The sequence below is a fragment of the Watersipora subatra genome, chromosome 8 (assembly GCF_963576615.1).
Source record: "Watersipora subatra chromosome 8, tzWatSuba1.1, whole genome shotgun sequence".
NCBI classification, from domain to species: domain Eukaryota; kingdom Metazoa; phylum Bryozoa; class Gymnolaemata; order Cheilostomatida; family Watersiporidae; genus Watersipora; species Watersipora subatra.
Genome location: NC_088715.1, coordinates 57,106,053 through 57,133,570, shown reverse-complemented (window position 1 = coordinate 57,133,570; position 27,518 = coordinate 57,106,053). Strand labels below are relative to the sequence as shown.

The 27,518-nt window shown below is 36.5% G+C and overlaps 1 protein-coding gene across 4 annotated transcripts; it reads left to right on the top strand.

Annotated features, from left to right (window-relative positions):
• Positions 1–1,001: 1,001 nt before the first annotated feature.
• LOC137401386 (glycogenin-1-like) lies at positions 1,002–27,341 on the top strand. Of its 4 annotated transcripts, XM_068087709.1 has the most exons (12): positions 1,002–1,122; positions 7,655–7,812; positions 11,079–11,253; positions 19,021–19,183; positions 19,323–19,449; positions 19,912–19,988; positions 21,160–21,266; positions 22,875–22,922; positions 23,697–24,305; positions 25,197–25,330; positions 26,777–26,927; positions 26,988–27,341. In XM_068087709.1, the coding sequence occupies exons 1-12, from the start codon at positions 1,120–1,122 to the stop codon at positions 27,063–27,065; spliced, it is 1,830 nt and encodes a 609-aa protein (XP_067943810.1). In that variant the 5' UTR covers positions 1,002–1,119; the 3' UTR covers positions 27,066–27,341. The 4 variants fall into 4 exon arrangements, with proteins under 4 accessions (XP_067943810.1, XP_067943808.1, XP_067943809.1 ...); XM_068087707.1 differs by having other exon boundaries at positions 26,777–27,341; XM_068087708.1 differs by lacking the exon at positions 22,875–22,922 and having other exon boundaries at positions 26,777–27,341.
• The last annotated feature ends 177 nt before the right edge of the window (positions 27,342–27,518 follow it).

Sequence of the window (27,518 nt, the reverse complement as noted above, 5' to 3'; positions counted from 1 at the left end):
TATTGAGCTGCGAACCCAGGCAAACATGAGTTTGATCATGATTTCTGATCTATATCACGAGATAATTAGGCACCATCTCAAATTTTCTTTCAGGTATGCTAATCAGTAATAGAGGAGCATAAAAATATTTTGCTTGTTAGTTTGAGAAAACTATTAAAGCCACTATTTAGTATACAAGAACATTTGGATGTCCTAGCCATACCTGCCAACTCTCACGCATTGGGCGTGAGACTCACGCAATTACCCCAAAGAAAAAATGAAAATGCGTGAGATTTTTGCCCCAATTACCGCAATTTTATATGTACTATCATTGATACATCAATTGCCCCAAAACCAAATCTCACGCATTGCCCCACTCTTGGGTTGGCAGGTCTGGTCCTAGCATACAAATTTTCTTGTGTACAAAGTGAAAGAAACGCCTAACGAAAACTTCCTTGCATGCCGGCATCTTTCGCCAGCCCATGACAGGCAGTAGTATTCTATTTACAGCGCTACATACCCTCTGTCCACGAGAGAGTACCTTCAGCTGAATAAAAAAATTTCCGGACTTATCTACTGACGACGTATAAATGATTTTGAGTAATTCAAACGTTCAATGTGCTGTACCAGCAAGCGAATACTCTCATGAACAGCTGATGGTAATATATATGATTATACGAGAAACTTTCTAGACAGCTTATCTGAAAAATTACGTAATGATCTCATTAGGTACCGCGAATAGCAAGCGCGTGCTTTTCTGATGAGCCAATAAGCATATGGCAGAAGCTGGCTGTCCTTGACTTAATCTAGTTTCACACAGATTTCAATAAACATATCACAAAACTATTTGTTGTAGCACGCGCTATTGTTTACAGGTTTAATAGATAGAAGCCAAATCCTGCATTACCACCACCTCGCGGCAATTGACTTCGATAGCTTAGTCAGAAAGGCAAAACGTGTTATTGTAGCCAAAATTTTATGTGAGTAAACGTTCAAACCGGTATTTTACACAGGCTAGCTTTCTACAGAGGCTGGTTCGTTGTGATTGTACAGCATTGCTAAAACATCGCTTAGTTTTAATCGCTACCTAGCAGCTCTCTTATTTTTTCTTGTTTAACGTCTACTTACAAGCCGAAATCAATGGTAGGCCTGTGCGTAGAATTCATGGTTTCATTGCCGTGTGGGATTAACCTGGACGTAACAGATCTCAATGAATTATTCCATTACTGTTCATTACAAAAAATCTTAGTTAGGTAATAATGTTGCTCGTTTTGATTATCAGCTTTCAGGTTGTTTTCGATATTGCCTATTGCAATCATAATTCTTGTGATTTTGCTCTTGCGATTTTGTTATGCGTGTGTGTGTGTGTGTCAAAAACTTGTACGACCTATTTATTACTTTTGTATTTTATTCTTTCACCATAGGCTACTAGGTGTAGATTATTGTAGTGTGTCTACTTTTAATCGTATTAATCTGTAGCAGCCGGTAGCAGTCGGCATGCATCTGTTTCACACTTACTTTTTATAGCTATATAAATCGACATACAGTTTATAAAACCACCTAACCATGACTACGTAATCTTTAATCCTTTTAATATAACCCGGTAACTAAGCTTGTGTAATATGTGCATTCACATTCTGGTTCATAAAAGGTGTAGGCTACATATGAAACCAGAACCCGACGAGGACCTCTCATAATTTACTGATGTTCAGCAACTTTATAGTATAAATAATGATTTTGTGTGTTTATTCTAGTAGCCCATATGTAACAAAAGGTTACAATTTTTCATCATTTCATCATCTAACCTTAGTTACAATTGGTGCAGAATGTGAAGATTTGGCTCATTAGCAGGTTCCCAGTGTAAAATAGTGTCAGGTTTGATGATTCCTTATTTTTTTTACAGCCTCCGGTATTATAGCACTTTTGTTTTTGGTCTTACACTCTAGTGTGTTAGGAGATACTTGGCAAGCATATGTATGACCATTTAAATGAAGTTATAGGCTGAACAAAAGTGTCTACGTATTAGTAAAGTATGTCAAATATCAAAATTCTAAAAATTATAGAACTTTATTCCTCCAGATTGCTTTATTTACAGTCATTTGCAAAAGTTTAAGACCACTTGGTAAATTTGAAGAAATTTTCTATTAAATGATGTTACTAGCTTCTGGCTTCAGTTAATCTCCTCTTGTTGTTCTTGTTCATTATTGTCAAGCATAAAGATTAATGCTGTACATAATTTTTGGCTCAGTTTTGTGGCAAATATTAGTTTAAACAACATTTTGAAAATGGGTAAAAACAGGCCTTGGCACCGACTACTAGAGCCAAAATATTTGTCACCAAGAGGTATAGCCACTGGACCATTCAAGACTGGTCAAACGTGTTATTCTAAGATAAGTCTAATTTGTTTTAGTTTAAATTACGCAAGAGACACGTTTGTAGACCAGTAGTAACTTGCTTTGATGACAGATAAAGCTGTCATAAGAATAAAACATTCACCGAGTCATATGGCATGGAAGACAATGTTCGTCAAAGGGACTGCAGGCTGGCACTTTTTAGATAAAAACATCACTACGAATGGTGAAAAAGAAAAAAAACTTTTTGAACACAATATAGCTTTATATATGAGGTACATGAATGCATTGTCTTTATGCACGATAGAGCACCTTGCCACAGATTGAACAAGGTGATAGATTATTTGAAAAAGATGAAAGTCGAAGTTCTTGCTTGGCCAGGTAACAGCCCAGATCTCAACCTAATTGAGAATCTGTGATGCAAAGTCAAGGACAAAGTAGCAAAAGAGCAGCCCCAAATGCTTAAGCTGTATATGAAGCAATTAGGACAGTTTGATAACTGAGATCACCGATAACTATTGTAAAAAACTTATTGAGAGCACGCCAAGGAGACTTAAAGCTGTAATAGAAAACGAGGGGCGACATACAAATTATTGACATTAGCAGCATTTGGAGTAACTGATGCACAGTATAGACTATGTATTCTCTAACTTGTATCATAGCGTTAACAAAGAAGAAAAAATTTGGTGTAATACCAAAAATCTTAATTTTTTGGAGAAATCAAAGGTGGTCTTAAACTTTTGCAAATGACTGTAAACTAATTTTTATCTGCACCAACTACTGTATAATTTGTTAAGTCTCGTGCTGCTCAATTGTTTAAGATTAGTGTTTTTCATCAATCTTGATTGCTCTGTAATTTTTTAGGTTAGGTCAAGTTGTCATTTGTTTCCATTTTCTCTTAAAATTAACCTGCCAGACGAAGTGGTTCTGAGATTTTTTGATTCTTGTTATATTGATTCACTTTCCTAAAAGCCAGTTTACATGAACTTGAAATCTTCTAACCTCTCTTCGTGATAAATATTTTAATATTGCAATACCCACTAGGCAGACTGATTTTAAAACTGGTAACAAACTTAACAAATGTTGTATAAATTATTAAGTTTCAGTTTGAACGGTTTGAGTGAAAACTCATTTGTTTTTTGACTAAATCACACTATTGAGCTGAGGCAAGTCATTGCTTTTATTATATTCACTTGTACTATGTGTTTTTAAAACAATTCTTGATCCTTCAGGTTGCTGGATTATTATTTAGTGAAACAATTGGAATCATTAAATGCTATATTCAAGTTTTATGCTCTTCAATGGCATTAATAATATTGTACGGCAGTGTGTTTTTTGTCTAGTGTATTGTTTGCAGTTACTCTTCAGTTCAGTAAGTTCTTTAGAAATGTGCCGGACTATCTAGTGAATGCACTAAAGGTTTTTCCATAATAATAAGGCATTGGATTTGAATAAAAAACAAGCTGTAGACTTCAAGTTCTACCTTGCAGGTTATTTTGATATGTTCCCTAATACATTTCGATTTCATTGCAACCATTACTGCAAGAATATTAACATGGCATGAGGCCCTAAAAATCGGAGGATTTTGCTTTGACTGCTCAATGTGTTTAGCCAAAAGCGCGTAACAAATTTAAATGTGGAGACTCAGTCAATCTTCTAATATCTGTAAAAGCATGCAATCACAGTTTTTCAATCACATAGACCTAAGATTGGCTTCATTTTAAAATAAAATATGATCGTAAGCGAAAACTACATGATTTGAGAGACCTATGCCATGTTCTCATTAGGTATATTTTTTGTTTGCATTACATGTGATAATCCCTGACATGGTTTCTTTGTTATCAAATCTGGTTTGTCTTTTGATGAACCTGTCTTAGTAAATGCATTGGTTCAATTGTTTCTCATATGCCTAGCTTACTTTTGTTCTGACCTAACTGTGTTATAACTCTGCCATTTTAAAATGAATGTGACACTTGGCAAACGAATCTGTGATTAATATTGATGGTGAAGTTTTTCTTGCTGTAGGCACATTCCATCAATTAAATCAGCATAAATTTGATGAAAGTTATGTACACTTCCTATTGTTCACAGTCGCCTGTTATTTGCTATCAATCAAAGTCATAATCTACGTTTGACAATTGGAAAGAAATAGTTCTGAACAGAATTTTCAGGCGCAGTGGGCAAAGCTAAATTGATTTATCAAGAAATGTTGGTCATTCAAAAAGGTTATTATATAATACCTTGCAACATTATTGATTTGTTTCATTAATGGCATTGAGCGATTGCAACCCTTTATGTAGAAGCATCCAAGATGTTACATCCGTTCTCAATTTGCCTGTTATGCTGATTCAAATTTTGCTATATATTCTGGCACTCTAGCTTGAGACGGGTTTGTCTGCATATGAGTGCATGGTCGAAGACTTGTTGATTAACAGTCAGGTGCAAAACAATGCTATTAGCTATTGGTAGGTTTTACATATAATGGTCTCAAATGCAGCATAAGGTTGTTTAAATAAATCCGTTATCGAGAGAGAGAAAGATAGTATCCAGTAGACACTCCTATAAAATATAGCTCCTATAATGTCAATTTCAAATAACGTAAAAATTTATGTGTAGTTTTTGCTTCCTACTATGTAAAAGATTCCATATAACGTAAAGTGCCTAGTCGGGCAAGTTCTCAAATTCGATTTCATTGTTCATCTCTCTTGCCGTACTTGCGAAAGAAAAAGCGATGTGTGCACAGCATTACATTTACTATATATACAACTTTTGCAACCATGTAGTTCGTTGTGATAGATCGCCAGATGTGTCGACAAAACAGAGAATAGGGTAGCTGTGCATTGTTCATAAATACAAAGCCGATCAATTGGTGTAGGTGGTCGGTCCACCAATTTGAATATCACAAGTAGTTTAACCTTGACCCCTGGATGCGGATAGACGACGAAAAGGTTGTACCATTTTTGTAAAATGTTTTGTTGTTGTAGATGTATAAATTATTTGTTATCAGCTTTACTTGTCAGAGTACACTTTGCTGTTTAGAAAAAATAAGCGAATCTGTGTAAATGAACATCGAAGATGTGCACTCCCATCAACTTAAATAAAAAAGTGAGATTGATCATAAAAAGGAGAAATGTTGTCGATGCAAACTAATAATGCTGCAGTTACGGTACAGCCCACAAATTAAAAAAATCAAGTCGCCTTTTCTCCTTTTTGTATGTCTAAAGGGGAGAGTTGGAAAGATCTTGGAACAGATTAAACAATCTACGTGTATTTTATTGTTCTTATAACGTAAAATTCCTATAATGTAACTGTTCTCGTAATGGGTTAATTCATTTATTTATTATATCTCGAATTATTTACGTTGTTGGAGCGTGTACCATAGTTTTCTTCACAGAACAATGCACCCGTGGGTTCAAGTTTTACTGGTGAACTGACAACTGTAAGGCTGGCTTCACACCTTGTTTTGTTGTGAAGCTACTGTTTTGATAAAAGGGTGTCACATTAATATGGTATTGTTTTTGAAAATAATACCTCAATTGTAGTCATATGGTCACTTGAGATTCCCTACACGTATTCCTCTGTAGGGCACATGAAAAGTTCTTTTGTTGGTTGAAGACCTGTAATAAATGATTGTTGAGGCCTATGCATACTCCCTAAACTTGGGGTTGTCCTTAACACTAAAATAATCAGAAGTAAATACAATTGTTCTATTAATTAAGATGTTTTGCAATAGTAATAGTTTTTACATTAGTTGTTGTGGACTAGTAGCAAGCCCGGTATTACCAGAAATATTTTCATTTTTAGTCAGATAGCTCGCAGCATGAATGCAGATTTTTAACATAAATTGCAAGACTGCTTTCACCACAACAATTCATGAATGCTTTCATTGAGGTCCATATTGTCCAATTGTTCATAATGCATGTGAGGGCGCATTCTTGAGTTCCTAATCAAGTACGACGTGGCGCATTTATATGGAAAACGAAAGTTTTAAGATTGTAAATTGAGCTGGTGTTGCATTAAATAAGCCATGGGTAGTGCATGAAGCTCTGGCGGTTTGCTCTTTCAACTTTTTCTCAAACAAAAGTTTTTTAACATCACGAAATGCTGATTCTAATATAGAAGAGATTATTTTGCGAAGTAGGAAAGACAGATGATTTTTTATTCTTATAAATCAATGATTGTCTCGTAAGCTCGCTTGAAATTATTGCACCGAACAAATGATATAGGTGATTATTGAAATGTTTTATAAAAGATTGCTTCGTTCGGGACTGATACTCATGGCAGTCAGCTTGGTAGACCGACACTAATTGACTGCTGGCTTACAGCCGCCCTAGCAGCAAGCCTGGTGTCCAATTTTTTTTCGTTTTCCATCAAATAGCCTGCAGGTGGATGTTTAAAATGCTGGTTCTCAGGAACAGGAGTTTTGAGACCAAATAATTTTAACGGTCTGACGGAAGGCACGGAGCATATGCGTCTGAAATTGGTATAAAATCTGTCAAAAACTTGGAGAACCTATAGTGTTCCCAACCAGACACATACACAATGACAGTGTGGGATTTATTAATCTAGATTACTAACATTAAATATTAGGGATAATCTCAGGCTAGAATTTTCAATAATGCAGGAACGGTCATTCCTTCTGCCAGTAAGGCCTCTATGGCCTGGTTCTTGTGTGTCATTGCGTACCTCGATCAGTGCAAAATTTACTGTAACGTACTTTTCGGACTATTAGCTGCTACGTTTTTCTGATGATTAGAGCCATGTGGCTTATAAAAGGGTGTGGCTATTCTGTGGCTTTTTCTTTCACCGCTAAGGCGCATTAACCAGAATCTCCAGTTAGTGCGCCTCTAGTGGTGAAAGAAAATATGAAACAATGCCTAATGGTACGGTTCCATGAGGCACTAGGTTAAAAACCGTCGGTTAATACGAAACAGTGCCGTTAGACACTGTTCCGTTTTAAACAGCAAAGTTGCTGCCACGTTACAAAGCACAGTCCCGAGTTGTGCGGCCTATACAAAGGTGCGGCCTATGTATTGTTTTATTATCGCTTTTTTGAAAAGCAAAGAAGATGCGGCTTATATAAGGGTGCGGTTGATAGTCCGAAAAGTACGGTAATTGTACAATTACGAGCTGCATGCAATCTAAATTTAAATGGAGTAGGCATATTCTATATGCAAAAAATTCAAATGTAGCAATATATATCACAACCTCTGATGAAGTTTTCTCTAAGTTATACTTCATTTTGCAGCAAAATCATAATGAACATCAATTTTCGATCAGCTGTTAGCAACAGATCTGCAATTGATGACTCTTGTATATTGCAGGCTGTTACAGATACCATTATGAACACGGCTTATGTGACCCTTGCCACTAACGATACTTATTGCGTGGGTGCTTTGGTAGTCGCCTCCTCTCTTCGCCTAGCGCACACCTCTAGCTCCATTGTGTGTATGATAACTCCTGAGGTTTCACAGCCCATGAGGTAAGATCATCATTCATAATAGAGCTACCTACCATGTTTGTTATCCTGTACTAGAACCATCCCACTAAAAACTTACAAGGAAGCAAAAGAGCATTCGGATAATGTCAAGCAACCATAAAACCTCTAATTGAATGCCATGATGCTCTATTTTTCAACCCTTTCCCTATAGTGGCGTTTTATTAGGTGTGATGTTCAAATAGAAGGTGGTGCTGCATTTTCGAATAGCTTGTCAGAATTTTGGAAAAATAAATTCAACACTTTTATGGTGAAGCGATGCTAGTGTCGTCTATATTTTGCACTCTCCTTCGGATGAAGCCACATTGATGCCGGCAGCCTTAGAATTTTTGTTCAACCGATTTTCATATATAGTACGTCAAGGTGTCACACCAAATCAAACCAGGAACTGCTTTGCGTAACACATATTAGCCAGATACTGTTGTTTATTATTTCGATTGCATCATTTTTAAACGTTTAAAGAAAAGCCATCAGGCTGTAGAGTTGCCAAACAGACTTTGGTACGCCGTAACATTGGCTGCTATTCTTTTTCTGACTAAATGAAGAAATAATGTAGAGGCAATTCTCACTCCAAATAATACAATTGTTCACGTGAAAACTGAAAATTATTTAGCCTTTACAGATGCCCATCGGATCCTAGGAAAAACTGGAAATAAGAGTGTAACGACACAATTGAAACAGCACATTTGAAAATTACAAATTAAAAGATAGGTAATGGTAACAAAAAATAAGTTTTTTAAGAATTTCAACAATAACAAATGCAAAAGGTAATATTAATTAATAATAAAAATTCCACATTTAGATTGTGCAATCATGAAAATGATATACAGTATATGGTGAAAGCGAAGGGAATTTAACAAACGGCTTAGCCTTGTGGTTTACGCGCTTGTTAAATTGTTAGTAAACTTGTGATATGAATTCGGGAAGATAATTTTAGCCCTTTTACGGGCATAGCGTATATCACTCATATTTTGTCCTCTATTAAATTCGGTATTAAACCTTTTGGATGCAATAATTCTGCTAAAGTGCCTCCAACTTGTCAAAGATCTCTTAAAAACAATGCATTGAGAAACCGAGAAATATCTCTACCATTTGATATCTATTGCTTGAAATTAACCTGCGTTGATATTATAGCCTGTGTCCTGCTTTGCAATTTTTTCGAGCTTTCAGTTTTTATTTAATGTAGCTTTTAAGACATGTTTTCATTTTATATCTACTGTGAGTCCTCATGCTCAAGCCGCGCGGCTTGTGCTCAAAACCAGATGACTCACGAAAGAAAAAATAATCCTCTAACAAGCCGCGTATGCCCACAGACCGCGGCTAATGACTGAGGTTTTCTCGTCCTTGACCCCTTCAGGAGCGAGAGTGTTGATAATGGTTTCACTATACCCCCTTCCTCTTGAATAAGAAAACAGGCTACATTAGTAGCCTGTTTTCAGTAGCATGCGAAAAGAATTTTCTTTTACTTCCAAGTTCGAATTAAGATTCCTAAACCCTTGCATCAAGAACTTACTTGCCATGTCTCAGCTAGATTTTTATTGCGCTGTCAAGAATGAAACGGTTTTAATAACCTATGACTGTGGTGAGTTATACATTAGCGATAAATTCTTCTTTAGTCTAAAGTATTCCATAAATATGACCTTGAAAATAAACGAGTAGGTCGCCAAAATCCCGTACATAAAAGTATCATGAATGCGGTTCTATGGCTATAGCGCGGAACTGAGCAGAGACCGCATTTATTGAGAAGCCGCCTTAAGCCTCACGTAAGTTTTAAAAACTTGTCTTTAACCGCGGCGTATGACCTTGAACCAAAAGCCGCGCCCAATGACAAGCCGCACGGCTTGACCATAAGGACTTACGGTATATTTACAAATGTTGCGTACAAGCTCATTGCCCTCAATGATATGTTTGCTAGATTTTGCAGCCAAAACTAGCTTTTTATGTGCAATAGAAGAGGAGCTATGAGGGTCCATCAATTGTAAGATCAGATTGCCACAATGATGCTATCAAATAATATGCTATAAATCTGCAAATTTATAAGTTATGTAATGATAATCTTTCAAATGCTACGAAATTATTCAAGAACAAGTGACATAAACGAACCATACTTATATTATGTATTTGCGCCATTTGCTCGGATAGCAGCGTTCTGGTTGTCGCTTACGATGGAACGAACATATCCTGGTTGTCCAATCTCTTCCACAATGTCTTCTTACTTCAACTCTTCTTCTGCACTGCATAACTAGTTGATATTAGTGTTCAAACAATCTTTTGGCAGAGAGAAACTTTTACTCGTATTTAACACAAATGCAACGCGTAAGTTTTGCTGAAGAAATTTAACCTTTGCACCATCGGAAAGGTAAACCGTTTCTGTATACATGTACTTCAAAATCTTTAAGGCCGCGTTAAATAAGGAACTCCTATTAGCCTGCGACAGTTATTAATTATTTCTATGGTGTTTCAAAGCTTCAACGAAAAAAACGCATAGCTTTGAAGTTGGACAACGAGAGAATTGATTGTTATTAATGTAAACAATTCATTATTAATACGATTTTGTGGACACTTTTCTACTAATCAATTGATATTATGGGTTCGTAAAGATTAAAGATTGTCAAAGTGGTGGTCAAATGGAGGTGGTGTTTAAATAGAGGGTGGCGCTTTATTTTACAAACCTTTTCTGAAAGTGGCATTCAAATGGAGGTAGCGTTCAAATAGAGGGTGGCACTCTATTTTTCAATCTTTCTCAAATGGAGATGGCATTCAATTAGTGGTTTTACGGTAGTTTCAGGTAATGTATTTGTTCTAATTTAATATACCTATAGGTATTATTAAATGAAGTATTTGTTGCTGAGTTTTGAGCTGCAAAATGAATTAAGTAAAACACAGAATTAAATAAAAGGCAGATTATTATAAAAATATCAGCTCTAACGTATGATGATTTAATTATACCTAACGAGTTCCTAAACAACTTCACTCTGTACTCTGTAGGCTATATATCGATTGTAAATTATTTTTAAATAACAGTCTCACATTTTGTATCTATTTGCAATTAGAGTAGGCCTTTTACTAGTTTTGTTAAATAGTCTAAACGTATTACTATGCATTAGAATTGTTTCACTATCTTAGTAGCATGTTGTTTGGTTGTGTAACATATCATTATATTTAAGCATTCATTTAACTTGAAGTTTATACTACTTGTTCTTAGCCAGCTACTTTAAGCATTTTGCACAAGGAATTGTTTTAAATAACAGGGAAATCTTAGAAAAAACCTTCAACCAAATCTACCTGGTCGATGTCTTAGACTCCCACGATTCAGACAATCTAGCTTTACTTGACCGGCCCGAACTCGGTGTGACCTTCACAAAGTTGCACTGCTGGAGACTGGAACAATACAAGAAGTGTGTCTTCTTGGATTCTGATACTCTGGTTAGAAATATATTTATTTTTTATTTTCTTTACTCTGTATACATCTGTTATGGTGTTCACCTCTTCTTGTACCATGACATATATATATATAATATATATATATATATATGTATAACTTGGCGAATAATATGATATATAGATATAGACCACAACATCTTGAAAAATTTGTGGTGATACCACCTTTTTGCTCAGTCCCTGTAATAAGTGGTACCTTATTGGTTAAGCCGGCTTACCTACGTACTTACATTTGGCAGCCACAAGCCTGTGTCCGTACGAGTGTACAGGCTCTACAGGTATTCCACTGTACAGAGTAGAATAAGTAAGAATTCTAAGGTATTTATATGTAAAAAATGAGCTCAGCTTCAGGTGCAGACCATCTAATGACATTGAGAGCGAAGTTAAGTTAGGTTCATTTGTTTTCTGAAAGGTGTAAATACTACCCCTGGCCTCGTTGTTATACGATAAGTGTAAATACTACACCTGGCCTCGTCGTTATACGATAAGTATAAATACTACACCTGGCCTCGTTGTTATACGATAAGAATAAATATGACACCTGGCCTCGTCCTTATATGATAAGTATAAATACTACACCTGGCCTCGTCGTTATACGGTAGGTATAATACTATCCTGGCCTCGCCGTTATATGATAGGTATAAATACTACCATGGCCGCGTCGTTATACGATAAGTAAAAATACTACACCTGGCCTCGTCGTTATACGATAAGTATAAATACTACACCTGGCCTCGTCGTTATGCGATAAGAAAAAATACGACACCTGGCCTCGTCCTTATACGATAAGTATAAATACTACACTTGAGCCTCGTCGTTATACGATAAGTATAAATACTACCCTGGCCCCGTTTACTCGCTGAAATGAACCACTAGCAGGAAGACATCTCTGTGTTAGGATGCTTTGATAAACAAACATTTAGAGTAGTAAACAAATAGAATAAATTGAAAGTCTTCATTTTTTCCTTATTTAGTAGGAAAGGAAAAAAGTCTAACCATTCAGTCTGTATTGTCAATAATGATGTCAATGTCATGATCTTGATACATCTGGGATCATTGTCAGTAGTAAGCATTGATGTCTTACATACATAACATACATATAATGATTTAAGTTACACATGATATCATTATATGTACATTTAGACATCCATGCTTACTACCGACACAGATGTATCAAGATGATGCCATTGACATCATCATCATTGACGCATGACGCATCTGTGATGTACATGTATATGAATACTTCATAGTATTTACAAACACTCTGGAAAGTGCTGTGAGATACAAAATCTCTGAAGGAATCTACTGCCATCCTATTGTACACTAGGTGTAAGTAGATTTTACTGACATCTACAGCACGGTCTACTGTATTCTACATCTGCAGTTTAATCTAACAAGCCTTCCTTATTATCGTTATGAGCTGTAATCTAATTCATAGACTATACAACTTGCGAAGAGGCTATGCTGAGTAACTCAGGATGTTATATGGATAATGAAGCTTGTGCTCCCAAGGGTGGGTCTGGGGGTACATGACGATGTTATATGGATAATGAAGCTTGTGCTCCCAAGGGTGGGTCTGGGGGTACATGACGAAGTTGAGAAAATAACTCAAATTCTCATATTCATCGATATTCAATAACAAGCTGAATGATAGCGACCCATCTACATGTATGTTCATTAACCTTCGTAATTGACAAATGAGAAATAGTTTGTGTATATATCTGATTTGGTGAATGAGTGGTCCTCATTGGATACGTTATGCGTTACATTTTCCGTTGTTATTCTTTCTATAGGAGATCACTTTATTTGTGATTCGTTTAACTCATTCCCAACCGACTATTTTTCATGCTATTTACTTTGAATACCGGTAATTTTTCAAAAAATTGCTATAATTTAAGTTACTACTACAAGAGACAAAATTGTAATAAATTAATTACCCATTAAATTTTCACAACAACCAGTCATGTCTCATCTTTCAGATGATATTAAATTAAGATAGAAAACTCATATTACTTGTAGACCTGTGTTTCAAAGAAAGTAGTTTTAGAAAATTTACGATTTTTAAAAACATTTACTCACTAAAACCAAGTTGGACTTGCTCAATAAAAATAGTAAAATGTAACCAATTTAGCAGAAAACATAGTTTTATTACATACAATACAAAATTATGAATAGTATTTATCTATATACGTATATAACGGTTAGTCATGAACATGAAAATCTCGAACTCTTCCTCGCTAGTATCATCTGTCAAACCAAAACAGAAAATCTACATGCTGGTATATCTCAAATAAACTGTCATAAACGTGTTTCGATTATTAAAAATATGTTTAATAACATTGTTCTTGACTTTTCGGGCTTTATAGACAGCTCGAAGAATCAATATGATCCTCTTGAAGGTGAATGATAACTTTAGTCTGACTATGACTCACTACCTAGAAAGTGCATTTTTATTTGAGCATAAAAGTTCAAATCAGCAGAATTAAAAGCTAATAATAGCTTTGAACATTACAAATATTTTTTTTAATTTGATTTATGCAGTTTTTCACTGTTTTACGACTTCTGACTCTGCATATTCACTACTAGAGCTGCAAGAAAATTGATCGTGATCAATAAAATTTCAAATCGCCATGATGTTTTCCAGTTCAAGTAGACGTCGATATAGGTTTAGCACTTTGGTTATAACTATGGCCCAAGATATCATTGAGTCATGTGTGTAGTTTTTCGTGATTATCCAGAAGTATTTTTGCATAACCAATCAAAATTCTTCAATAACTTAGAAATAATTGAACATGGACTGTGTTAATTTTAAAAGCGAGTTAACTCGCGTTGGGAGCCTAACTATGATCAAACAATGTGATTTACTCGCGATGATTGCGAATAAGGTGAGAGGACTCACAGATTTAACATTAATAAAAGATGACTTCTGACACAGTCAAATTGTCAGGAATGTTAAAGTGCAGTTTGGATATCACAGCTTTTATTTTTCGTACAAAAAATTTTGCCAACATTCATGCAATCAAAATTTGATGTTCTAACCCATTGTGATCCGACTTTTCATCATTTTATTCAGAGATAATGCATTCCTCATTCTTATAAATACAACGGTTAGTTGATTGATTTCATGTTTGAAAGATCAAATACCAGTGTCACTCTTCTTATCTTGCTGTGATGTAATTTTCTTTGAACTTTTCTGTTGTGACACTTTATCAACAGATAAAAAACCCTACTCACCTTACTTTGGTCTTTCCGTAAGGCACTCCCAACAATGAAATCATCCTCTAAGACAAATTTTAACAATTATATCGTCGTATAATACAACACCCAACAACTGTCATTATTTAAGACAAATCACAACAACTATGTCATTCCATAAGACAACTCACAACAACTATGTCATTCCATAAGACAACTCTCGACAACGGTGTGATCCTATGAAACAACTCACAACATCGATGTCTTCCTATAAAACAGCTCCCCAAATAACACATCATGTGAGACAACTTCATTACAAAGGAAACAACTTCTCTTTACATTACTCTCTAAAGCAACTGTCTCCTTAGGTCTCTTATGCCAAAACAACAGACTATCTCACCCTGGTCAGTGTAAAGATGTAGAATGTGTTTCAATATTCTGGCCTCCAGCCAATAAGAAACTTAGTAATATTCTTGTCTCAAGCTAGGTACATAAAAACTGATGGAAAAGGTCTGCATTTGTCTATTGTTTACACTTCATCGGAACTAACCAATGCAGTTGCACTCGACTAGATGCCTCTCCACTGAATCTGTTGCGAACTTATGAGGCACTTCTCCGCTGTTTCGTGTTGACGTGTGTGCTAATGCTGCATGACCCATTCCTTGTGACAACTTTCTGTTACTGAATGTTTTATGTGCCAAAACATGCTTTACATCTTTTCAACTCTACAGACTAGGGGAGTAGTCAAAATCTCATATTACAAATCTTTGTAAGCGATGAGAATATGTGGATACTACTACCAAGGGCTACTTGTCTTTGAAAGCATCTTAAGAGGACAACCAAATGCTGTACTCTTGGCATGCATTGTTATGTCAAGGTCCTTTGGGCATAAATGCATCAACTACTGACTCCAATACTGGCGGAATACCAAAATATCTTTATTTCAGGGGTGCCCCAATACTTTTGCTGGAGGGCCAAACAGGTAACCAGGCCTTATCAGGAGGGCCAGGCATGAATACAGCTGTATATATGTAAATGTATGTGTATTTTAAGTAATGCGTAAGTAAACATATATACATAAACATTAAAGTAACAAGGTGTAACATAACAACATATGTAGGTTTATTCTCAACAAAATCTACTGTGCAGAAGAAGTATCTGTAATGTTAATGAGACACATGGAAGCGAGTTTGCTTTGCAGCTATTGCTGCAATATCTGGTTTATCTTTGGCTACTGCTACGGCTAAGAGCTGTTTAGTAGGTTCCTCTGTCGGTACACTCCGATACCTACTTTTTATAAATGTCAGCTTTGAAAACATTGATTCACACAAGTAGGTTGTACCAAAGCAAGTTATTAAGTGCACTGCCATATTGCATTGCATAGGATACTTCGCCTGTACAGCAGGTTGCATTCAGAACCCTACAATAGTTTGCCCAGCAAATTGAGCCTTAGCCAGTGTATCTGCCTTTAAATCACACAGCTCTAATTTTGGCACACCTGTCTGAACATGAGGAAAATTATCAACTTGGGTTTTCCAAAGCTGATGCGCCTGAAATGGAAATGCTGAAACGCCTGAATTGCAACCAGCTCAATAATGCAATAATTGCAAGCCTGTAGCTCCCCTCATCATAGCTATTTGTCCATTAGCCAGCCTTGTTAATCTATCAAGCTGTTCCTGCCTCCTAGCTGTACCTGAAGGAAATCTTGCGTCATAGTCAGGATAGTTTTGAGTGTAATGCCTTTTGACATTTGCTACCTTGTTTTAGCAACTGAATTATTGCATATATCAAACATAGTTATAGGTTTTCCTTTTACTTCATGAAAAAATAATTGTGTAGTCCAGTCTGGATTAAAACGTCAATTTTCTCTGTCTACCAATCTCTGAGCCATGATTGCGTACGAATTATTTTTTCAAGTAGTAGTTATAGTAGAAGTAATTTTTTAGTCATAGAAGTCTTAAAAATGCAAGCTGGGAAATTCCCTGTAGGTAAAAAACTAAAGTTGAACCAATCTCAAATGGGGGACTGTTGGATATTCCCTAATCAAACAATTTATGCTGAGAAATCCCCCACACTAACGCAAAACTAAACTCCAGTATTGTCAATAATGCTGGTCAGGTGATTTCAGATAACTATCGTACCTTTCGGACTATTAGCCGCTACTTTTTCTCCGATGTTTTGAGCCATGCGGATGATTTAGAGGCTGCGGCTATTCTGCAGTTTTTTCATTCACCGCTAGGACGCTTTAATCGGTATCTGCGGTTAGTGCGTCTCTAGCGGTGAAAGAAAAAACGAAACAATGCCTAATGGTACTGTTCCATTAGTCACTGGGTTAAAAAGCGTCCGTTAATACCAAACAGCGCCTAACGGCACTTCCGTTTTAACTAGCAAAGTTGCTGCCGTGTTAAAAGCACCGTCATGAGTTCTGTGGCATATACAAAAGGTGTGGCCTATATATTGGTTTATTACCATTTTTTAAATAAAGCAAATGCGGCCTAATAGTCGAAAAAGTACGGTAATAATTTTACTACTGATACAATAATGCATTGCCAAACAAACTCTTTAAAATTTGCAAACATTTGAAAAAATTACAACAGCTGGAGGCCTGATAAAAACAGCTGGAGGGTCTGGTCAGGCCCGCGGGCCTCCATTTGGGCACCTGGGCTCTATTTGAATGCCCCCTTTATTTGAACATTACCTCTAATAAAACACCACTATAGAAAAGTTAAAAAATACAGCGGCACCCTTTAATTGAACGCCCACCTCCATTTGTCTGCCGCTTTGACATTTTTTGATTTTTATGAACCCATAATGGAAAATGATCAGTAGAAAAGTGTCCACAGAAGAATAACAATGACGACCAATAATGTTATAATAATTATAACAATATTTGCAATAATTATTATGATACTATTGTAATGTTACATCAATAACAATTAGATTCGTCATTGTTGTTGCAATGGTTGCCATGGTTTTAGTAAATGGTGTAGGTACCTGAAAAGATCGATCATCACAATCATCAAAACTACACTGATTCAAAGTCATTAAGGCCTAAATTCAATCCATTGTCTTGAGATTTTTTCATAATGTGGTTTGTGATCTGACCTAAAGACTTTAAAATTTTTTGATGAACGATTAGAATACGCTTCAGGAACACTGTACAACAATAATAACAGCTGTTGTTATGGCATATCAAACTCTGTTGTCTAACTCCAAAGCTTTACATTTTTTTCTTTAATACTTTGAAAGCGGCACCAATGCAATAATTAATGGCTACAGCTGGCTAATAGTACTTCCTTGTTTAGCTTGGTCTGATACTTTGCTGTATATAAAAAATGACAGCGAAAATGCTGAGCTAGTTGAAAAATGCAGTGCCACTCTTTATTTTAACGTCACCTGTAATGAAACGTCACTACGGGGAAGGGTTGAAAAAAAACACAGCGTCGTGACATTCAAATAGAGGTTTTAGGTAAATTGTATTACGCAGTTTTCAAAATATTTTTTGTTGCGTAATTGGATAAAAAGTGCAGCAATATCTAATCTATAGGCTGGTGCCTGTTCATGTAGGCTTGATTGACTTAACAGGCTGCTGTATTGTTACACAAGTGCAAATTTCACTTTGACATTAGATTGTGACCTCTAATGCAAACATCTTGAGTTGAGCTTATTTAACTGATGTTCTACTTGTTCACCCTATTCATCATGAACTATGCTAGTTCAAGCATCCACTAACTCTGAAAAATGTCCGTGTACCTGCGAATGCTGACAAATGAAAAGAGTCTGTGTACCTACGAATGCTGACAAATGAAAAGAGTCTGCGTACCTGCGAATGCTGACAAATGAAAAGAGTCCGTGTATCTACGAATGCCGACAAATGAATAGAGTCCGCGTACCTACGAATGCTGACAAATGAAAAAACTCCGTGTACCTGCGAATGCTAACAAATGGAGTCTGTGTACCTGCGAAAGCTGACAAATGAAAAGAGTCTGCGTACCTGCGAATGCTGACAAATGAAAAGAGTCTGTGTACCTGCGAATGCTGACAAATGAAAAGAGTCTGTGTACCTACGAATGCTGACAAATGAAAAGACTGATAGTTTGCTTAGGATCGATTATGGAAAGTATTTCCTTATTAGGTTGTTGATGCAAAGACATGAAACTGCAAGTTATCGAACACATGTGTGACTACATCTGTCGCATATGTAGGAAAGGTACCAGCTGAGTGTTGTACGGAATCTATTACAGAAAATGTTACAATTATTCTCATCAGGTGTCGACTGACTGCAATTGTAGTTTTCAGCCCGTGAAATTAATTGCATCAAAGATCAGTTGAATAAGAATGAGTGGTACTTTTGTTTGGGAAAATAACAATGGATAAAATGACACCTGATAATAGAAGGTTCACAAATTCGTCGATAATAAAGAATGACATTTGAAATAAAGGTTTAATTAGACCACTTGCGACTTTCAGCACATTCTCACTTTCGACATTCAGCCACCATTAACTTGTCATTTGTTTTCTTTCTGCTTGTAGCTCATTGCTATTTTGTTTTTATAGGTTTTGGCAAACTGCGATGAGCTTTTTGAAAGAGAAGAGCTATCCGCTGCACCTGATCCCGGCTGGCCAGATTGCTTCAACTCTGGGGTGTTTGTCTACACCCCCAACAAAGACACTTACAAGAAGCTAATGAACTTTGCAGTAAAAGAAGGAAGCTTTGATGGTGAGTCAACTTACTATGGCCAAATGGCCAGTAGAAACATAAGTATGACCATACTCATTGAAAGAATGCTCCTGCATTAAAAAGTTGTATTATTAAAGTTGCTTTCTGTTGATAATCACCTAACTTCGTCTTATCACAGGAGGAGACCAGGGACTCTTAAACCTGTACTTTAGTGACTGGGCCCACGCTGACATATCCAAACACCTTCCATTTCTCTACAATGTCGTCTCACAGGCTTTCTATTCCTATCTACCAGCGTTCAAACGGTTTGCTTACAGTAATGATAGTTTTACTGTATAGTTTGATATGCCTTATATAGCAGTCACCATGTCACAAAAAAGAAAAATGTACAATTTTAACCATTTTATTATGCCCCAGTTTCAGTTGGACGCAAAGGAACTTACACTGTTGAACTGCATAGACATAAACCTAGACTCTGTCCAAGCAATTAATAATAGCATTAGTCTAATAGACATTTATTTGTCTATGAATTATAGATGACTAACCAAGCTGATGTAGGCACTATGAGGGCTCACGTCTAATCCATAATATGTTGACTTGTACTTGTGTTGAACATTGGTTGGGCAGTTGGCACAAGATAACACAATATAACTAGATGACATACAGTTTTATCAACATGTTTACCTATGCTGTGATTGAACATTAATCTACGATTTCAGGACTAACTTGTTCTGATATGCCATGCTGACAATATATAATGCTTTTAGGTTTGGAGACAAGACTAAGATCTGCCACTTCATCGGGCCAGTTAAGCCTTGGCACCATAGATTTAGTGAAACCACTGGTAGGTTAAGTAGCCTTGTTTGTATTCACACTTCTTAGCTTTGGTTCTTTACGTATTTTGGTGTTTGTGATTCTTTAATTCAGCATTTTTATCATTAATAAATATCTCAAGTCTTGGAATAAAAATACGTATTAAGTTCGAAACGAGTTACACTTACCCTGGAAACGTATAATGTACATGTATAAGGAGGCTGAGAGCTTAGACAACTTAGTAAAATTTCACAGGTTTGTGCAAAGATGGCCAGACAACATTGGTGATGTTCCATTTGAAGAATACCCGAATCACTAAAAGTCCACATTATCTTCAAAATCTCACCTTCCTACAGTTATGTTTAGGCTGTGTACTTTTATAATAAAATGCCAGTTTCCAGCCAGTATGACTTTATGTAAAACATACAGAGCGTAGAGGAATTTTAGGAATGGTAGATGGAAACTGGGGTGAAAGAAGGAGAATAATGCCGACAGTAAAGCTTATCACAAACATGGCAAATGAAGAAGAGTACTCTAGCGGTTTCCCATACAAACATAATTGAGTCATTTTGAAGGCTAAGCTGTCTTCTCTAACCACCTCACATTATTAGGCTTATTCTATAACTCGGTGGTGCTTGACGTTTTAGCCCTAACTGACCAGTAAGATACCACTAAGTAAGGCATTGCACTTTTTATTGTAGGCTCCCTAAAACTTATAAGGGAAAAATAGTGTAGGAGATAATTTAAAAATAGACTTAAACACAGGTACAAAGTAAATTTTAGGAGTTGAACTTGGACATCTACCAAAAGTTTGTTAGACTGGCTGGTTTAGTAAATATGGGAAAGCATGTTATTCGTCTTCTACTTAGAGACAAGACCAGACGAGCTCGTGCGAGTGAACAACTTACTTCTAGAGTTTTCTATTTTTAACTTTTACTAATGTGAGGTCGTTAACATATCAATTGTACTGAGCCTGAAGCGAGTAAATTTTGCACATTTGCTGCTTTTTGTTACCTATTTCAGACACTTTGAAGCAATTGAGATATTCCTTTTTTGTGCAGCGACAGTAAGAGGCAAATAGAAGCTATCTTTTGCTTTTTACGTTATCTCCTTCTAACAAGCTGACCATGCTAATGTTTTTACTCCGTAATGTTTGCTGCTAAAACAAGTTTTGAAGTTGTTCCACCTTTGTTACATTCTAGGCAGAGCAATTGAACAATCACAAACAGGATTTAGCTCAGAATTTTTACAAAGGTGGTGGGAGATATTCACGACTTATGTTTACCCCCTTATTTCACAATCACATATGGTGAGTCCATTTACATTTATTTACACTATCTTGGCTGAGTTGTTGGATCGTCGATATTTATACGCAAGATAGCTTTGAAGCAGAGCTGGCGCTAAGTTTTACAATTTTTCCATATCTAATATTTGTGTTGTCTTAAAAGATATGATAAAACATGCTTCGTAAGTGGTAATCAAACTTTGATATTTCTATCAACCCAAAATGCAATGGTTGAAGTCTGACATCCTTTTACTATTGTTGAGTCATACCTTCTCTCCAGTTTATGGCTTGTTAAATCATTGCATTAACATTGGATGTCAGTTTCACAGCCTTACTTACCTTTTTAAATTAATTTTCTCATTTGTCTTTCAATTGGAAAAAAATATAACTCATTTGTCATACATTATTACAACTTGTTAGGGTAGCTGGTCACTTATAAATAAGGAAATAGGAAAGTTGATGATAAAAGACTTGTATTATAACCATATTCATCTAAACTTGATGGTCGGCTTGAGAGACCTTTTTGTATGGATGTTGTATTTTCCATGGAAGGCCCTGCCATGGTGCTCTGCTGAACAGGGCCTTCAGAAAGCGCATGCTAGGATTATTCGGAGTTGCATTCCCGCAGTTGCTACCAGCAATAACCGTGCCTCGCGTTTATTCGGTTGCATGGCTGTATATCTTTGCTGGGCATATCATGCTGTGCTTATCTAAATTCCTTCCCACATGTGAACAAGAGTTAAGGTACGGCCACATGTGACGATTTTATCGTTCTGACCGTAATCACGTAATGAACGAAATACACAGAACTATTCGGCCGAAATTCGCAGAGTTGTCTGAGCTAGTCATGCACACCGAAATCCTCGGCGAAACGCTTTTAATTGCTTGAACAAATTATTAGCGATCGCGATTATATATATAGCAGCTTCTGCCATTGGTATAGTCCAAGACATTTAATACGACACAATAAAATACCAGCGCAATTCAACATAGTACACATGATGCAACTGCCTAAATTGCGTTATCGTTGGTTTTTTATCATTCGGACAGCATGGCTACAAATCATTTCTATTTTAATAGTAATAATTTCTTTTTAGCAGCAAAAGTTTCGTTGTAAAAAGAGTTGCCATCTTTAGCCCAATCAAGTCAGTTGCATCATATTTACTGTGGCAAATCGCGTTAGTATTTTTTTTGCGTGTCGCGTTATGCGTTTTGAACTATATAAATTACGAAAGCTGCTAGAATCGACCTCGCTAATAATTGGTTTAGCCAATTGAAAATGTTTTGTCGACGATTTCGGTGTGCATGCACAGAACAGACATTTCTGTGAATTTCGGCTAAACAATTCTATGTTTTTCGTTCATTTTGTGATTTTGGTCTGAACCAACGATAAAATCGTCATGTGAGGTCATACCTCAACTCATAGCATATGATTGACAGCTGAAACACTGCTATTAATTCTGGCTGTCATCAGATGATCAGCCATCAGATGTACCTTCATTGTATCTCTGCCAATATATTATTGTCACTATAAGAAGTGTCAATCTACATTACATGTTGCTTCCATTGGTTTCTAGCCATTAACTAGTAATATCTTTGAATTATGCTGTTGAGCTCTTTGCTGTCGTTTAGCCTGAGACCCCAAGCCTTAACGAGACTCGTCCACAAACTTTCCAGCTGGTATGGCGTATCCGGAGTGAACACATCTGTTTGCTGATGGCTTATGCTTGCATCTAGTGGCTTTGTACTTACGCATGCAGGTAGTAGCAGCATCTTGCAGTTAGAAGCTTTGCACTGCAATAACCAAAATCTAAACCGTGATCTTTGGTTGTGCTCAAGGTTGTGGCTGCTAACAACCGCAAATGGCTTCTTCTCTCTCCTCCTAGCTAGTCGCTTTACGCTCCTTTTTCTCTGCCTGTTTCTTTGTTCAGTTTCAGGCTTGCTAGTAGGTTTAATTAAAACCTTCTCAAAAAAGTTTCTCAAGAGATTGCTGTGAGAAACCGCTGCCTACTTACGCCAATGCACATTTTCCCCCACTAGTAAAGGTCCTACTCCAATTGCAAATAGATACAAAATGTCAGCCTTGACTTAAATGCCGCCAGCAAGCTTGTCAAAAACTATACCGTTAACATTCCTTTGATTAATCCAGGGTGTTAGTGGCCATTTTGAGACAAGTTAAGCGGATGGTCTTCATATGAGACACTTCCTCGTAGCTTGTTATGTTTTAGCATATCATAATTAAATTTTCTACCAATAAAACTATATTATGGGGCACCTGACACTCATGCATGGCTAAATTCAGAGAAAAGATTCATTCCTGTGTGTATAGTAGGTGCAGTGTAAGCTAATCACTCTCATTCTATGATAGTCTGCATCCCAGCCATAACATGGAACAACTAGGCTAACAACTGTGTCACGCGAATATATTCCCCAACAAAGTGGTGAACATTTCAGAAAGCCGAAAATGCCAAAGAACCACAAGATGGATCTACTGGATATTTGTGCTCAAATTCCAAAACACTACAACCAAACTATAATGGAAATACTTCCAAGTTAAGTATTGATCAGTCAGAAGAGAGACATCCCATAATGCCCTCAAACACTGCGTGCGGCAGGGAACCATTCAGTAAGGAAAGCACGGTATGCTTGCCTGCCTGCAATGGTGAACTGCTCAAAGTCGTGATACCAAGAGTTGTCCCCACTTTCATCAAAAATAGTGTATTATGCGTTGATCAAATCTCTGCACAACTAAAGTCTACAAATCATGATGCCTCATATCCACCCTCCGTAGTGGTGGCAAAGGTCTCTGGCAGTCAATCCCCGGCTGCGAGCTCTTCTATTGCAGATCGCTTAGAGGTTGAACCGAGTGATCCAGTAGCTGGGGAAGAACCCTCAGACATGGGAGCTCTTTATGAACTATGGTCCAAATATAGAATGCCTTACAACACCAAATCATGCAGTTTTGAGTCTATCCGTGCGCATATTAACCAGCAGCTTGGTGAAAGCAGGCCTTCACAAGGTTTTGGTGACACTCCACCACCCTCACCATCTACTTATGGAGAGGTAGTGAATCTTGGCATTTTTTCGCAGCAATGTGCATACAATATACTTCTTATGCTGCAACTTATTTCCACAATGTATTTAAACAAGTGTCTCTAAGGCTAAGGTATGTTAAACAGTGCAATAGTAATAGCTGGGTGCTGTCAGTGCACGACATGCTTGAGTTCCATTCACAATTTCCTTTTTTAAAGAGTTTGGAGGTGTAACGCTGCCAAGTCTGCCCTACTTCAATGATACTACATAGGCATTCTTGAGTGGTTAATTCAAATGAGTTGGTTGTTGTCATTTTAAAAATAGATCCCCAGTCATGCATCTATTTATAGGAATAATTTGAAGTTAGCTGATTTCTTTACATTTTAGATCTTGGAACTAACTGTAAAAAGGCTGTTTGCAAAATGTGATATAATTAATTGCCTTTGCTTTGCCTCCGCTTATTGACCATAGTTGTTTCTGTTGCACTGCTACAAAAGTCTGTTTCCTGGTGAGTTAGCTTTAGATTCCACCAAAACAGTGTTAGAGTGATTATCCTTCTACTGCGAGGTTAATTTTGCTTTCTTTCCATTTTACTTTGATCTAATATTGAGCCTCTATTATTGGATAGAGGTATGGCTGTGTGAAGTGCCTAACTGAAATACTGTCGTGTGACACACAAGCTTGATTGTTTCTCATTGTTTCTGTCTAGCCTTGGTAGTTTGTTTATTGATTCTTGTCGGGCTATAAAATCAGTTATACCATAGTGTGTAGAGCAAAGGCTAATGTAGCCTTTAAAGACATCACCACCATTGTTCAGTGCTAAATCGAGAATAATATTGTGTTGTCTAACTGACTTCTTGCTTAGACGTAAACCTTGTTGTTAGCCCCAGTTCCAGTAAGTTTTTATATTTTTATATGCAGGAATCATTGATGCCACAACTGGCGGGACTCACCCTTACTCCCACAGACAATTCTGCTGTGCCCCTTCACACACCTGCTGCGGGGCGACAAGAGGATTGGGAAAGAGGAGTCATAGACTACAGGGGAGTAGACAGGTTGAAATTTACTTGACGTTTATATAGAAATTATTTTTTTGGATTATTTCATGATTATTTTTGGTCATTAGATGAATGGTCAAAAAATTGTCAACCTTAGAAAAGCACCAAACACCAGATCTCAGACGATCCACACAATTAGTAAACTCCTACAAGGGCTTACAAGAAATTACAGGAGTTATCAAGTACAATTATATGGTGTAGTAATACAACTTTGCACGGTTAATTCTGTCTTTTATGGATCATCTCCCTTTAAACTGATTTTTATACGCAATAAAGGGTTGGGTAAAGCAGCTATTCCCACTGTAACACACTGTCTAATAATAACTTTTATCAAAATTGTGAACATTTTGTGTTGCGTATGGCAGTGAAATTTATATGTTGAGTGTCAATTCGTTATTCTAAAGAAGAAATTTTGAATTTATAGATAGATGAGTGAATCTTATGTGTGTAACTTACTTTTTTAGTGCCACTCGCTAATTTTTTAATTAGTTCTTTGAACTGATTAATAATTTAAACTTTAAACTGTTAACAGAGCAGTTCATGCGGATTATCCTTGTCGTTTTAAGTTATATGGTATGGTTACCTCTCGTTTACTTAATTTGTTATTAGAACATTATATCAGTAAAATATTGCTATCACAATCATTCATTATGAGTTTTTACCGAAGTTAAGAGCATGTTGTCATGGATGTCTTAAAACATGTTTCATATGTAGCTGAATATCATAGGAAGGAGGAGTGTTCAGCTGGACATCAACAACAAAAACAGTTTTATCTAAAGGCAGTGTGGCCTTCCAATTTTCTTCATTTCCATGTGGCACTCAGCTTTGGGCAATCCAGTTAGTGGCTCGCTTTTGAACTGCTTCAAAAACACAGAGTACTTCATGGGCGCTACAAAGGAAACGTCTTTGGGGTATTCATGTAACAATGGTTGTTATATACTATAGAGAAACGTTGGTCACTAAATGCACTATAGTGTACATTACTCGGCTCAGTAGTGAGAAAGTGTTCCATGGTGGAGATACTTGTATGGTTAAGTATCATTCATCTTATCAATGACTGTTGCTTTCTCATGTTCTTCTCTGTTATTAATAAAAACTATAAAACTCAAGCCATTTTCTCACACCTAATCCTGAACAGTTGATGTTACTCCTGTTCTTCCCAGTCATTAGACATCTTATTTAAGTGAAGTTTAACCACCACTTGTCAAGTCTAAAAGCCGGTACTATTTTCATTAGTCAAGTTTAAAGCTCATTTGGAAACCTACATCAATGAATTTAGTTTTCATCATAAAATTAGCAGCAAATACAAAAGTAAATTTTGGTGATCAGGGTCACGAAAGGAATTTGTGAAAATGTGCACTTTTTGCAGTTTGGATTACTTAAGTGTTAAAATTTAAAGATCACCGACATCTGTTGGATCATTAAAAGTATTTCCACTTTTAGCTTTGAACAAATCAGAAGGCATATCGATATGAAGTTAGCCGAAGAAAGTCCACAGAAAACAAAGACCAAATCATTGTTCAGCACAACCTCCGGTACTCCTGATTTGGCTTCAAAATTCATGGTGTCTGAAGGTGCTGAAGCTCGACCTAAGGTGTCCCAGAGTGCTGACACTAGGCCTAAAGAGTCTTTGAGTGCTGACACTCGACCTAAGGTAGCTCAGGATGCTGACACTCGACCTAAGGTTCTACCTTCTAGTAAACCTATAAAGAGTGTTTTGAAGAAAACTTAGTGGTGCTGAATTGTACACATCCTTAATTTTACCTGTTGATAATCTCCTTTAATGGTCTTCAGGTTGAATTGTCTCCACTTTGTCTTGTCATAGCTGCTTCAATTGCATTCTAATCTATTTTGGTGCCAGGCTTGTGCTTTATGAGGGTGCAGTTATGAAGTAGCATATCTCTCTCATTAATAACTTTATTACACCTTTAGACATCGGCTCTGCTCATTTAAAATCTCTGATAAATTTATTATTGTTTTTGGCCTAATAAATATGTATTCAATCAGACGCTTTTATGAACAGTTAATATGTACATGCCACCTCCATGTCTTTGATAGAGCATAGCTAAAGATAACTGGCAATAATTTACATAGCGTAATATCTACCAACTTTATTGGGATATCTTTTAAATATTTCATGAACTAGAGATATTTGAGGGAGGCCTCAAAAGTTGAGCAAAAAATG